Source organism: Erinaceus europaeus, chromosome 1 (assembly GCF_950295315.1).
Source record: "Erinaceus europaeus chromosome 1, mEriEur2.1, whole genome shotgun sequence".
Taxonomy (NCBI): Eukaryota; Metazoa; Chordata; class Mammalia; order Eulipotyphla; family Erinaceidae; genus Erinaceus; species Erinaceus europaeus.
In genome coordinates, this window is record NC_080162.1 from 151,284,666 (window position 1) to 151,297,668 (window position 13,003).

The following is a 13,003-nucleotide window of genomic DNA, read 5'->3' on the forward strand; positions in this document are numbered from 1 at the left end:
TATGTGTGTAAGTCCTGCCCTCCACTACTGAGCCAGCTGCCCAGCTACACTTTCCTCTAGTGTTAGAAGGGAAGAAAAATGAGCCAATTATTCAGCCCTGCTCTACTAGAGGAGTCTATTTCCTTTTCAACTCTCCCAGGGATGCAACCTGGGAGGTGATACAGTGAATAAAATGTTGAACTTGGACTTGGGCAGTGGGTAGATAGCATAATGGTTATGCAAAGAGACTCTCATGCCTGAGGGTCCAAAGTCCCAGGTTCAATCCCCAGCACAATCATAAACCAGAGCTGAACAGTGCTCTGGAAAAAATAAATAAATAAATGAAATAAAATGTTGAACTCAAGTACGAGGTCCTGAGTTCAATGTCCCGTACTGCAAACACCACAGTGGCACTCTGGCCTCCCTTCCTCTCTTGATCATTGTGAAATAAATAAAATAAATATTTAAAATCAATTCTTCCAGAGAAATGTAAATCAACACCATGTTGAGACTCCACCTCACACCTGTGAGAATGGGCTCCATCAAAGAGAAAATAAGTGTTGGAGAGGGTTTGGAGAGGAACTTTCCTATACTGCGGGTGAGAACACAAACTGCTACAACCACTATGGAACCAGTATGGATAATCCTTAAACAAATACAAATGGCAATGCCATGTTATCCAGTAATTCCTTTGCTGCTTGGAACCTTTAGTGCCTCAGGCATGAGAGTCTCTTTGTATAACCATTATGCTATCTACCCCCTCCCCGTCCTCGGTTTTAAGATGCTGATGCTTTTTTGAGTCGCTGGGAAAGGCACCAATAGAAGGCATTTGGGCTTATGGAGTTTAGGAGGCGCTGAAGATGCACCTGGAAATGCAAGACTGAAGTGTGGAGATAAGGGGTCTCTCTCGCAGCTGGCTCCCTCCGGAGGCGAGCGGGAGGAAGCACTTTCCTTTTTTCTGCAAGGAACTCAGAAAAAGAAGCGGGACAATCACGCAGCTAGGGCTCTCCGCCGCTTGGGGGCGACCCTCGCTGGGCGCACGAGTTGGACGCAGCGCCGCTAGGAGGGGCTCTGTGCCCGGCCTCTTCCGCCCGCCCCGCTAGGCTCCGCCCCCGCTACTTCCGCCAGCCCCTGTGGAGCGTAAAGAGACTTCGCCCGCACCGGAAGCGTGTTCTACCCTCCGAGCGAGAAAGCCTTTACTCGCGAGAGTTCCATCCTTCTCTGGGTTCCTCCGCCGGCGCCCAGATCGCGCGAGACCGCGGAGGGAGCTGGAGCGTCTGGCGCGCGCGGCGGCCGCGACGGACGCAAGATGGCGACGGCGACCATAGCTCTCGTAAGTTAGCGTCCACTTCCCCACCCCCCAGACCTCCGGCTGCTGCTCTTCAGGCAGAGCAAGATGCCCGGACTGGCCAAGGCGCCTCAGACCTGCGGTGGTCGCCGCGGGCTCCCGCGAGCCTCCTTTGCTCCAGGCGGGGGCGGGGCCGATGCGCGCCTGTGGCCGTAGCTTCCGGCCCGCAGTCCGCTGCTTCCGGCGTTTGGCGCGGGAGGACACGTCGTGGAACCCGTTCGGTGGTCTTCACCCCTCAGCGGACCGGGCCCCTGGGGAGGAGGGTGGTCGCGGCTCTTCGGGAAAGAGGTTGCAGTTAACGAGTTCCCTCCTGCCATCTTCACTCCGGGTGGTTGGACATGCGATCGCCGGTCACTTTGCCCCAAGCACCGTTATGAGGAATTGGGGGTCTAGCGGGGGAGCCCCAGGCAGTTCTCTTCTGTCCGGGCTCTGCAGCGGGCGCCCTGAGGGAGCATCATTCCTCCACCGCACTCGCCTCCCTCATCCCCGGGCAGTGTGAACATAGAGGGACAGCTGCTTGCACACCTCCGTGGTGAAACCTCCCTTGATCCTTCTCCTTCCCCTTTTAACCGGGGAATCAGCTCCTCTCTTGGACAGAGCGACACTTCATCTCTTTGTTTACCTGCCATTTACCCACCACGCGTGGCCAGCATGAAGTGCGGACTGTTAAGGGGAACTGCAGTGACAGGGAAGGGGGTGCCCGCGGGGTGGGCAGTGTCGTAGGGTGCTCTGGTCAGGCCCGAGCTGTAGGGGGGCTGCCTCCTGCCAAGGCGCTGGGCCCACCTCACCGCCAAAGACACTTGCACGGGACACCCCACTTTGTGAGGTGGACCCAGGTGATTCTCAAACCTGCCGAGTGTCTCCATCTTCATTTTTACCGGTCCTGCTCTATGTGCGATCTACAGGAATGAATGGGCTTTGTGAGAGGGAAACTAGAGAGAAGAGGTAAGAGTTGAGGATCTGGGCTGTATTCCCAGGCAGCAGTCAGTCAGGTGGCAAAGGAGAGAGGGGAGCTTGGGGAACAGGATGGACACTGATTGGAAGGTGAAGGATGGGGTCATGAGGACACAGACCTGTCTCCTGGAGCAGAGCAGTATAAACACTTGCCCATCGTGGTGAGCCCCTGGGCAGCACCTTGCACATGGTGACTTGAGGCCCACCTCTGCTGTGGGCACCAGGCATGGCTGTACTGCCACAAGGCCAGATATGGGAGTGAGCTGGAACCCCGGAAATGGGTTTTCTTTCAGTCCTTTGGAGAGGTTTCTTTTTTTTCTTCCTTTTTATCCCCCCCTCAAGGTTATTGCTGGGGCTCAGTGCCTGCACTCACTACCAATCCACTGCTCCTGGAGGCTAGTTGTTACTGCTGTTTTTATTGCTGCTATTGTTGGATAGGACAGAGAAATCAAGAGGATGGGAAGACAGAGGGGGAGGGAAAGATACCTGCAGACCTGCTTCACCACTTGCAAAGCTTTCCTCCTGCAGGTAAGGACCAGGAGCTCGAACCTGGGTCCTTGTGCATGCAACATGTGCACTTAACCAGATGCACCATTACCCAGCCCCCTGGAGAGGTTTCTCTGCACACATTAATTGACACGTACACTGCAAAAGCCCTGTGCTTATGTGTCACTCTCACCCCCCCCCCCACCCCAGATAACTGCTCAGCTCTAGCTTATAGTGGTATAGGGGATTGAACCTGAGACCTTGGAGCCTCAGGCATCGAAGTCCCTTTGTGTAACCATTATACTACCTCCCCCACCCTCACACTGTCTCTTCTAGCCTGGTCTACGGTTTCTGGAAGCATTTAGTCACTTTCCCCGCTGCCCTCATCTGTAGGCATAGTGAAAGCTTATTTTCTTGGGACCTGTACATGCTGAGCAAAGCCTGGCACTGTTGTTCTAAGCTTGGACTTACGCTTTTGTGGAAGATGGGCTGGAGTAGCCTGGAACTTGACTGACATCCTGCCTCTGGGGCAGGATGCAGGAATCCGCAGAATGACCTCTTCTCACTTGGGTGTGCTGACCACTGCCCTCTCAAGCAGGGTATGGTTTTGCCCGCCATGTCTCTTGGCCTCACTGCTCCACTACCCTTCCACTCTCAGCCAGGCTTACTCCTTGGGACCACCCCTCTGGCCCTAAGACCTCCCTGCAGGTACAGCCACAGCTTCCACACAGAGACCTCTAGCATGCTTTCTGGTCCCTCTCCCACCCTGTGCTGATCTTCTTAGTGCCCACTAACTGCAGGAAGCACCTGTAACCTGGCCCCGGGTGGCATATTTCTTGTCTTTCTGCTGCATTTTCAGTGCCCAGCACGGAGCCAGCATGAGGCAGCACAGGGCACCCTGTTGAGGGGACAGAGCAGAGAAAAAGCAGCAGCCCTCGCTTGGGGGCTTGATGCTGGGTGTTACCGCAGCTCTAATAATCACTAACACCAGTGGCTTGTACAGCATATGCAGTATTGCCTTAAGTACTTTACTCAGACTGACCCACACCAGCCCCAGGAGACAGGCCTGACGCTGCCAAGTAATTACTTCATTTTTCTGCTTTACTGCTGGAAATAATCTTCCTTGCCTGCGCTGCTGACCATTGGCAGTGCTAGAATGTGGGTCCTAGCACCATGGGCTGAGTACCCCCTAAGGGGGCTTCCCACCCCCACAGCCCCCCAAGGCATTGCTACCGGTTGCTGGTGGCTCTGACTGCAAAGCCTGCTGTGTTCATTACCGCACTGTGACAGGTGACTAGCAGTGGTGACAGGCAGCTTCCCCCAGACTTGTTGGGCTGGGTGTCCTGTACAGTCAGTCACCAGTGCACTTAGTTTCCCAAAAGTCCTCTGGGCCCCTTTCTGTTTTCAGCTGTGTGAAGTCTTGTGTTAGCTGTAGCAATAAGTTGAGGGAGTAGGAAGTTAGTTATGAATGGTGTAAACCCTGGCAGAATTTGCCCTGAGCGGGTAGCACATCCTGAAATAATCTGTCTATGGACCTGCAGAATCAACTGTGCTCTGGGTGTGCTGGGGCAGGGGGAGTGGGGACTTAGCAGTGCCATTGTTTGACTTGCCCCCAGCCACCCCACACTGCAGGGAGGGAGAGGGGCTCATCAGAAGGCTTTGCTTTGACTCTTGCTGATTATCGTTTCTAAGCAGCAGTGGTTCCAGGTTTGGAGAGTTCTAGACAGAAAGTCCAGGGTTAGGCTCACACAGCCTCTATCCCCAGCACAGCCAGGCCTGTGCTGCGGTCCCTGCTGTGGGCCAGAGCGCTTGAAACCTGCTCTGGCTGCAAGAGCCCAGGCTCTGGCTTCGTCTGTCTGTAAGGGTGGGCACGACTCTCCCATCTCCCTAGTATCTGCAGACCTCCTCAAGCTGGGAGTAGGGTGAGTGCACCCAACTCAGGGTCTTCCACCAAGGGTCCCTGCCCTTGACCTGGCAGTTCACTTTGACTTCTCTGGGCAGGGGTTATGCGTGTGGCTGAGTTCTTAGCAGCCATTCACAGTGCTAGACGGTTCTGGGTAGGGCCTGTTGGAGGGCAGTCCACTTAACAGGGATTTCAGTGGGGGCTCAGCCAGAGCCTGGGGTAGGCATGGGACTGATGCTCAGCTGTGGGCATGTGTCTAGAGCTGGGACCCTGTGTGCCTGGGGAGGAGTGAGGGGACGCTGTGCCTCTGGTCGACTCTGCCAGCTTAGTGGCAGGAAAGGAGCTGACCTTAAGCACGTAGACTATGTAGCCAAAGGACCGCCCTAGACCTTGGAGGGGTGTTCAGTGGTTCAGCCAGCCTCTCTTGCCTGTCCTGTCCTGGGGATATGCTACCCGCTCAGGACAAATTCTGCCTGGGTTTGCACCAGCACCCTGGACAGCTGCAGGGGCGTGTCAGGAGTATTGTTGGCCAAGTGAGAGCTGTCTCTTCCCGTGGCCCTGTCTGTCTTCCCTTGATGGTTTAAGGGGAGCTCAGCACTGAGCCTGGGAAGAGGGTTGGGGACCTAGTCTCATGACTGTCCCTTACAGCATTTCCTTCCTGTCTGCAGCAGGTCAATGGCCAGCAAGGCGGGGGGTCCGAGCCGTCGGCGGCGACAGTGGTGGCAGCAGGAGACAAATGGAAACCTCCACAGGTACTGACCTCGGCAGGCCTGTTTGCCCCATCCACCCTCCCACACTGTGGGCCCAGGAGACATGGCTAGGGTTGGGACAGGGAACCTCCAGAGATACCCCTGCCTCTCCCCATAGCCCCTGCCCTTCCAGACCACAGTGCACAGCTCAAAAGGCAGAGGATGATGGTGTTGGTGTCCGGGCAGGAGCTGAGCCCCAGCTGGCACGAGCTCTCAGCCATCTTGTGCAGAAGAGCAGGCACACCATTCTAGAATGTGCAGGTTCCAGTTGAGAACTAGAAATGATAACTTTTCCTCTCAAATCTTTAGGTTCTATAAAAAAAAAAAAAAAAAGAAGAAGAAGCAAGATAGCATTCAAAGCCAAGCGTAGACTTGGTAGTTCTCCCTCCCCAGTTCTCAGCAGTCTCCAGGGTGGACATGGGAAGACTGTCAGACCGCCAGGCCCAGCCCTCAGGAGTGATTCTATGGGAGGAGGTGGGCTGGGTCTTATCTATGGTAAGAGGGATCTTTGTGCTGCTCCACAGCAGCGCCTGCCTCCAGAGAATTCCAGCAGAGCTGCAGGGGCCTGGAGATGGGCTAGGCTCCTCCTCTTGCCCCCCCCCACACACACACACGGGATGGGGGAGGGGCGCTGCATGTAGCCTGGATCCTGGGAAGTTGTGGGGGCTGAAACTGTTGGGGCCAGGGTGTCCCCCTAGCCAGCCCTCCCCGGTTTGACTGTACCGCCAGCCATTGGTTGGTGGGAGAAGGTCCTTTTGTTTCCTGAGACAAAGAGGAGATTGAAAAGTTTCTAGGGGGCTAAAAGGAGACTGGCAATGATTGCCATGGTGACAGCCGCACTGGACTTCCAGCCAGACTCAATTCGGGGGGGGGGGGGGGGGCTTCTCTCACTGAGGAGCTCTGAGCCTGGGACCAGCTGGGAGGGGCCCCCTGGCTTCTTGCCCTTTGACCCCATGCTGGACACCCAGCCCTCTGGACTGATTGGGATGGTTGTGTTTAGGCTTTGAGTCAGCCAACCCTTCCCTGGCTCCTTTGTCCCTTCTGTGCTGAGGGAGGGACTACAGAACACCCCTCCAGAAGGGGCCAGTCCCCTTGTGATGGATGGGAAGCCCTGGCCCGGTGAGCATACACACTCTCCTTCCCACACATGCGCCCAGTCTACTGGCCATGCTGCTCTGCCTGTTATTGTTGGTGCTCTCCCTCTGTGAGAATGTAGACATCCTAGTAGCATCCATCTGGTCTGGAGTGAGATTTCAAGATATAGCCTCTCCCCCCAGCACATCTATTAGTCCTGTGTTCACCTGTCCAGGGCACTGCTGTCCACCCAGGAAGGCTCTGGGAGAGCAGCTTTAGGCTCACCGTGCAGCATGGAGATGGAGTGCTATGCTGGAAAGGCCTTGTCCTGTGCTTGCTCTTTGCTCCTTGGAGCTCCTCCCCAGCAGGGAACCTAACATGGGGGTCCTTGGCATCGTGCAGTCTGGGGTGAGGACCCAGAGCATGCAGAGCCTGGCCAAGCTTTCTCCTTGGCTTGGAGGAACTGTGGTTGCTAGTGTGGGCAGTGGCTCTGAGCCCCAAGCTACTCTGTTGGCCCAGGCTCCCCATGGTACCTGCCTGTCTCCTTTGTGTCTGACCCATGGGGTCAGGGCAGGAGCCCAGAGAGGCATGGGGAGGTTAAACGGTGGGCATGAGGCTATCTTTGTGTAGAGACCTCTGCTGGGAAAGGCCTAGGTTCAATACTGCACAACAAGTCTTCAAACTGAGCTTGTGTTTTTTGTTTCACAGAGCCAGGGCTGCCTTTTCATTTAGGTAGAGAGAGAATATCTGAGGGAGAAATACCACAGCACCAGAGCTCCCCCAGGGGCCATGGCACTCCCATACTCTGATGTGGTGCTGGAACCTAGGTTTCTGGCATGAGCCTGTTATTAATGGTGAGTGCCCCTGCTATACCCCCAGGGAACAGACTCCATCAAGATGGAGAATGGGCAGAGCACCTCTGCGAAGCTGGGACTGCCTCCCCTGACGCCTGAGCAGCAGGAGGCCCTCCAAAAGGTGAGCATGTTCCTGCCGGGCCCTGCGGCCGGGGCCATGTGGCAGAGGAAACTGGTGTCTACACAGGTCAGGCCCCCAGTGCCCCTCACCACCTTCTCTCGCAGGCCAAGAAGTATGCCATGGAGCAGAGCATCAAGAGCGTGCTGGTGAAGCAGACCATCGCGCACCAGCAGCAGCAGCTCACCAATCTGCAGGTGAGCTGCCAGCCCTCCCTGCCCTGCCTCTCTCCTTCTCTTCCTCCCATGCCTGCCACCAGCCCCTCCATGTGCTTCTCCGTTTTTTCAAGGACTCCTTGGGACCCAGGTTCCTCCCTGAAGCACAAGTGCCCAGCCTCCCCACAGCCTCTCCCCGCCTTGCAGCCCCCAGTCGCTGCTGTTTCTTGGACTTCATACAGTTGCCTCAGGGTCGCCCCTGCACCCCCCAGGCTGTACAGCCAGTGGTGTAGCATGTTGGGGTGCCTCTCCCTGCCCCCATGGCCTGAAATAAGAATCAGAAGGCCAGATTCCCAGGCCTACACCAGGACTGAGTGCACAGACTGGGATGCTTCTGCAGCCCTTCTCTAGACCTGGGGCCAAGGCTGTGGGGAAGAAGCCAGGGCAATGTTGACAGGTGCCTGGGCCTCGTGCCCCACCCTGCCCTGCCCCCCAAGCCCTCATACACTCACGCTGCCAGGAAATAGCCTGGTCTCCTTCGTGTTCCGTGCATCCCGCTGCCGCGTCCGCCTTGTCCTCCTCCTCCTCCCCCCTTCCTTTTGCCCCTTTGCCAGGCAAAACCCTTCCTTTGGCCAGGCTGTGGGGCGGGGCACTGGGGGCTCTGTGGCCCCCCTGGGCAGGTGCCGGCAGCGCGCAGTGGGAAGGCAGGCGGGCCTCCCAGGCAGGGCGGGGACTCCGGGCCTTGCCGCTGTCTGCGTGAGGTGTGACAAGAGCGGGAGACTGCTCGGCTCCAACAGACTGAACTCTGTCTTTACTGTCTTTCAGATGGCAGCAGTGACAATGGGCTTTGGAGATCCTCTCTCACCTTTGCAATCGGTCAATAGAAATGCTCACTTCTTCTGGGGCTCATGTCCTTAGTCAGGGCTAGAGGGGGGCAGTGCAGCCCACATGCTGGGGACCTTGCTTCCCTAGCCGGCCCTGCCCGCCAGCTCGCCAGCTCAGGAAGAGCACAGCAGAGCACCAGGCGCGGTGGGGCCCGAGGTGTGGGCGGCCCCCACCCGGGACCGCCCCTGGGGGAGGCCTCCATCTGCTCTGAGGGCCCGTCTTAAAACTAACCGGCCAGGTAACCACGGGAGGCAGCCGGCCAGGAGGGTCGCAGCTCACGCCAGGCCCCCCTGCACCCATGTGGCCTGCATGCAAGGCAACACCCAGGCCACCAGTCCTCAGACTGCCCAAGCTCCTGGGGTGGGGTCAGGCCCCGAGGACAGAAGGGTCTTCACTCATGGCTTCCTCAGATCAGGAGGTGTGGGGGTGTGGGGTGGGGGGTGGGCTGAGCAAGAGAGGTGGAAGGACAAGGTCTCGAGCTCTGACCCCAGGCCTGAGGCCACACAGCCAGGGAGGTAGTAACCACTGGGAAGGAGCTGGCCCTGTCACCCAAAGGCAGGCTGAGGACCAGGCCAGGCCCTGGAGGTCTGAAGAGACACCACACTTTCTGTGGTGCACTGCTCTCAAGAGTGAAGCCGTCTCCGAGAGCCAGGCAGACCCACGTCCTTTATGGGAACTTCTGCTTGTGGGGAGCCCTCATCCAGGGAGATGTCAGGGAGAGGGCTCTCTGTCCCTGTGCTTTTGGGGTGCCCTCACTGAAGAGACATGTGCCTGTCATGGGATTTTTGATTTAAGGGGCAGGCTTTATGTCTGGGGCATCTGGTGTGAGAAGGGACATGGCTGCCTCTGTGGGGTCCTTGGGGTCTCATCAGGTCCTTCACTGAGGCCTGTGTTTTTGGAGCCCAGTTTAAGGGGGGAGTCCCATTTTGGGGAATTTTAGTTTGGGGAAGATGGTGAACCTGTTTTTTGCTCCCTGTGAGGGAGGAAGAGAGCCAACTTATACTAAACCTGTAGCTATTTAAAGAGGGCAAGTGGCCTTGGGTCACCTTAGGGTGGGAGGGGGACCCTTTGTTTATAGAGGGCCTGGAACTGGGGCCTCATCCTCTTTGCTTCCCTGGGCCTATGGGCTCCCTCAGACCTGGCTCCAGCTGGTTGTCTACCACATGTGGCTCTGGGAACCTCTTTTATCTGGCATGTCGTCTCTGAGGCGGCAGGGGTAGTGACCACACCCCTTAAGAGCAGAAGAGGTTCCTTGGCACAATGACCAAGCCTGCACTAGTAGATAGTTTCTGCCCCACAAGGGCCCCACCATGGAGCCCTGACTGCCACCAGCTGATGCTCCCAAGACCCTCTGGGCTACAGATGGGGACTCTGAGCAGCCCTTTTTGCAAGGGGTTCAAGGCACTGGGGGGAGGGTTGCAGAGCTCTCAGCCCCCGCCTGAAACAGCCTGCCCGAGCAACTGCTCCTCTTTCCATGAAGCCCCTTCCGGGCTCCTCCCCTGGGTCTCTTCTGGCTGCAGCTGCCCCATTTTCCGCCATGCTCTCTTGCCTCCACACCCACCAGTGGGTCCCTCCAGCTTGGACACCCCTGTGCTCTCCTTTGAGCACTTGGCCAGGACCCTGGGAGGATCTCCCAGCCCAGGGTAGCTGAGCCCCAGACTGGAGGGATGGGCTGGTTGGGTGGGCACGCAGCTCTGGCTCCTGATCACCTGCCAGCACTGCCACCCATCTGTTTGGAACCTGGGTGGGCCAGGGTGCGTCTGACCTGCCTTTGGGCCTGGCCTTCCTTCCTGGGATAGGGTCCTGCTGACCCTGCTGCCCTGACCGCAGGCCTGCACCGTGCTGCCACCTGGGGATCCCTCCCCAGGGAGGAGCTGGGGGGTGGGCCAGGAGAGGATTGGGCTCCCCGGCCTCTTGCCACCCCCTTACCAGCCAGTGGCTCTGTCTCCCCTCTGTCCTGATCCAGATGGCAGCTCAACGGCAGCGAGCACTGGCCATCATGTGCCGGGTCTACGTGGGCTCAATCTACTACGAGCTGGGGGAGGACACCATTCGCCAGGCCTTTGCTCCCTTTGGACCCATCAAGAGCATCGACATGTCCTGGGACTCTGTCACCATGAAGCACAAGGTGAGGTTTGGTCTGCCCACCCCCACCCCAGCCCAGCCGGACCCTGGGCCTAGCGGTGCATCCCTGCATCCAGGGCTTTGCCTTTGTGGAATATGAGGTACCAGAAGCTGCGCAGCTGGCCCTGGAGCAGATGAACTCTGTGATGCTGGGAGGCAGGAACATCAAGGTGAGAGCCCGGGGGCATGGTGTGGCATGCCTCTCAGAGGAGGCATGACCTCTCCAGAAACCTGGCTCACTGGCCCTCCTTCTCCAGGTGGGCCGGCCGAGCAACATAGGACAGGCCCAGCCCATCATTGACCAGCTGGCTGAGGAGGCACGTGCCTTCAACCGAATCTATGTGGCTTCTGTGCATCAGGACCTCTCTGACGACGACATCAAGAGTGTGTTTGAGGCCTTTGGCAAGATTAAATCTTGCACGCTGGCCCGCGACCCCACAACTGGCAAGCACAAGGGCTACGGCTTCATTGGTGAGCGTAGGGAGGTTGAGGCAGGGTGGGGCCCACCTGGTGCTGGACCTCACTGCTACTCCTGCCTGCAGAGTATGAGAAGGCCCAGTCGTCCCAGGATGCCGTGTCTTCCATGAATCTCTTTGACCTGGGTGGCCAGTACTTGCGGGTGGGCAAGGCTGTCACCCCTCCCATGCCCCTGCTTACACCTGCCACACCTGGAGGCCTCCCACCTGCTGCTGCTGTAGCTGCAGCTGCAGCCACAGCCAAGATTACAGCTCAGGTGAGGGCAGGTGCAGTTATGCGAGGTTTGTCAACCTTCGGGGGGACTGGCTCTGGGTGGTCTTGAGTGGAGGCAGCCAAACTGGGGATGAGCACAATGGCCTTTCGGGTTTCAGGAAGCAGTGGCTGGAGCAGCTGTGCTGGGTACCCTAGCCACACCGGGACTGGTGTCCCCTGCACTGACTCTAGCCCAGCCTTTGGGGGCCTTGCCCCAGGCTGTCATGGCTGCCCAGGCCCCAGGAGTCATCACAGGTGAGCCTGGGTGGGTCAGGGCTCCCCATCCTCCTCTGCCTGTCACCCCTGGGCTGGCTGGCTGACCAGTGCTGCACACAGAGCCCTCAGTGCCCAGGGCAGGCCAGGTGTGACTGAGTAGCTTCCGATCCCCAGCCAGGGCCTAGTGGGAGGGAGTGACTGCTGGACCTGGTGGGTTTGCCACAGGTGTGACCCCGGCCCGGCCTCCCATTCCGGTCACCATTCCCTCTGTGGGAGTGGTGAACCCCATCCTGGCCAGCCCTCCTACATTGGGACTCCTGGAGCCCAAGAAGGAGAAGGAAGAGGAAGAGCTGTTTCCCGAGTCAGAGCGGCCAGAGATGCTGAGTGAGCAAGAGCACATGAGCATTTCAGGCAGCAGCGCCCGCCACATGGTGATGCAGAAGCTGCTCCGAAAGCAGGAGGTAGGCCACGGGCCAGTAGGAGGGTCTGGGAGGGCTGTGGTGGGCTCACCAGCTGCAGCTCTTGGCTCTGTTCTCCCCCCCCCCCACGCACACACAGTCTACGGTGATGGTTCTGCGCAACATGGTGGACCCCAAGGACATCGACGACGACCTAGAGGGGGAGGTAACTGAGGAATGTGGCAAGTTTGGTGCTGTCAACCGAGTCATCATCTACCAGGAGAAGCAGGGTGAAGAGGAGGATGCAGAGATCATTGTCAAAATCTTTGTGGAGTTTTCTGTAGCTTCTGAGACTCACAAGGCTATCCAGGCCCTCAACGGGCGTTGGTTTGCAGGCCGCAAGGTGGTGGCTGAAGTGTATGATCAGGAGCGCTTTGATAACAGTGACCTCTCTGCGTGACCTCGGCCCATTCCCTGGACTTGTACTTACTTGTTTCTGGTTTCTTCGAGTGTTTTAGAGCCATTTGTGGTGTCTGGGACAGCAGCCCAGCTTGTGTATAAAGGTGCAGATGCTGCCGGCCCTGAATGTCCCTGATGGTGGTCCTTGTGCTTATTGCCCCAGAGGTCTGCTGGAGTTGGATAGTCCTGTCTCCTTTTGAGGGAGTGCTGGAAGGGTTGGGAGAATCAGTCTGCAGACTCAGTAGACTTGGTCTGGGTTCCAGGCAGCCAAGATCCCATCTGGCTAGTGGGAGGGTCCATCTGCGCAGTGCTGAGACTAGCCCGGGGTCCCTGAAATCTTGAGGCACATTAAGTGCACTCTGCTCCCATCTCTGAATCTATACCCAGGCAAGCTAGAACGTTTAGTCAATAATAGCTTCCCGCTGTCAACCACAGACTTCAATTCCCAGAATGCTTTATGTTCAAAGAGGCGGGTTTCCCAGCATGCTGTGCGCAAAGCGCTACGGGTCCTCGTAGGTGGCCGCGCGGGGCCTTCTGGGGACTGCAGTTCCCGGCGGGGAGGGCGGGCCTCG

The 13,003-nt window shown here is 57.8% G+C and overlaps 1 protein-coding gene across 5 annotated transcripts; it reads left to right on the plus strand.

The window, feature by feature from the left end:
* Nucleotides 1-1,149: 1,149 nt before the first annotated feature.
* PUF60 (poly(U) binding splicing factor 60) lies at nt 1,150-12,562 on the plus strand. 5 transcript variants are annotated; one of them, XM_007515999.3, is made up of 12 exons: nt 1,154-1,312; nt 5,339-5,422; nt 7,373-7,468; nt 7,573-7,662; nt 8,446-8,496; nt 10,472-10,633; nt 10,707-10,799; nt 10,887-11,100; nt 11,172-11,362; nt 11,478-11,613; nt 11,800-12,035; nt 12,133-12,562. In XM_007515999.3, the coding sequence occupies exons 1-12, from the start codon at nt 1,289-1,291 to the stop codon at nt 12,430-12,432; spliced, it is 1,677 nt and encodes a 558-aa protein (XP_007516061.1). In that variant the 5' UTR covers nt 1,154-1,288; the 3' UTR covers nt 12,433-12,562. The 5 variants fall into 5 exon arrangements, with proteins under 5 accessions (XP_060054021.1, XP_007516061.1, XP_007516064.1 ...); XM_007516001.3 differs by having other exon boundaries at nt 1,156-1,312; nt 5,342-5,422; XM_060198038.1 differs by lacking the exon at nt 10,707-10,799 and having other exon boundaries at nt 1,150-1,312.
* The last annotated feature ends 441 nt before the right edge of the window (nt 12,563-13,003 follow it).

Bases quoted from the DNA above. Each gene is read 5' to 3' on its own strand.
- PUF60 (XM_007515999.3), top strand. From the start codon at position 1,289: ATGGCGACGGCGACCATAGCTCTC. The intron at 1,313-5,338 runs GTAAGTTAGCGT...TCCTGTCTGCAG, and splicing joins CGACGGCGACCATAGCTCTC to CAGGTCAATGGCCAGCAAGG. The intron at 12,036-12,132 runs GTAGGCCACGGG...ACGCACACACAG, and splicing joins AGCTGCTCCGAAAGCAGGAG to TCTACGGTGATGGTTCTGCG.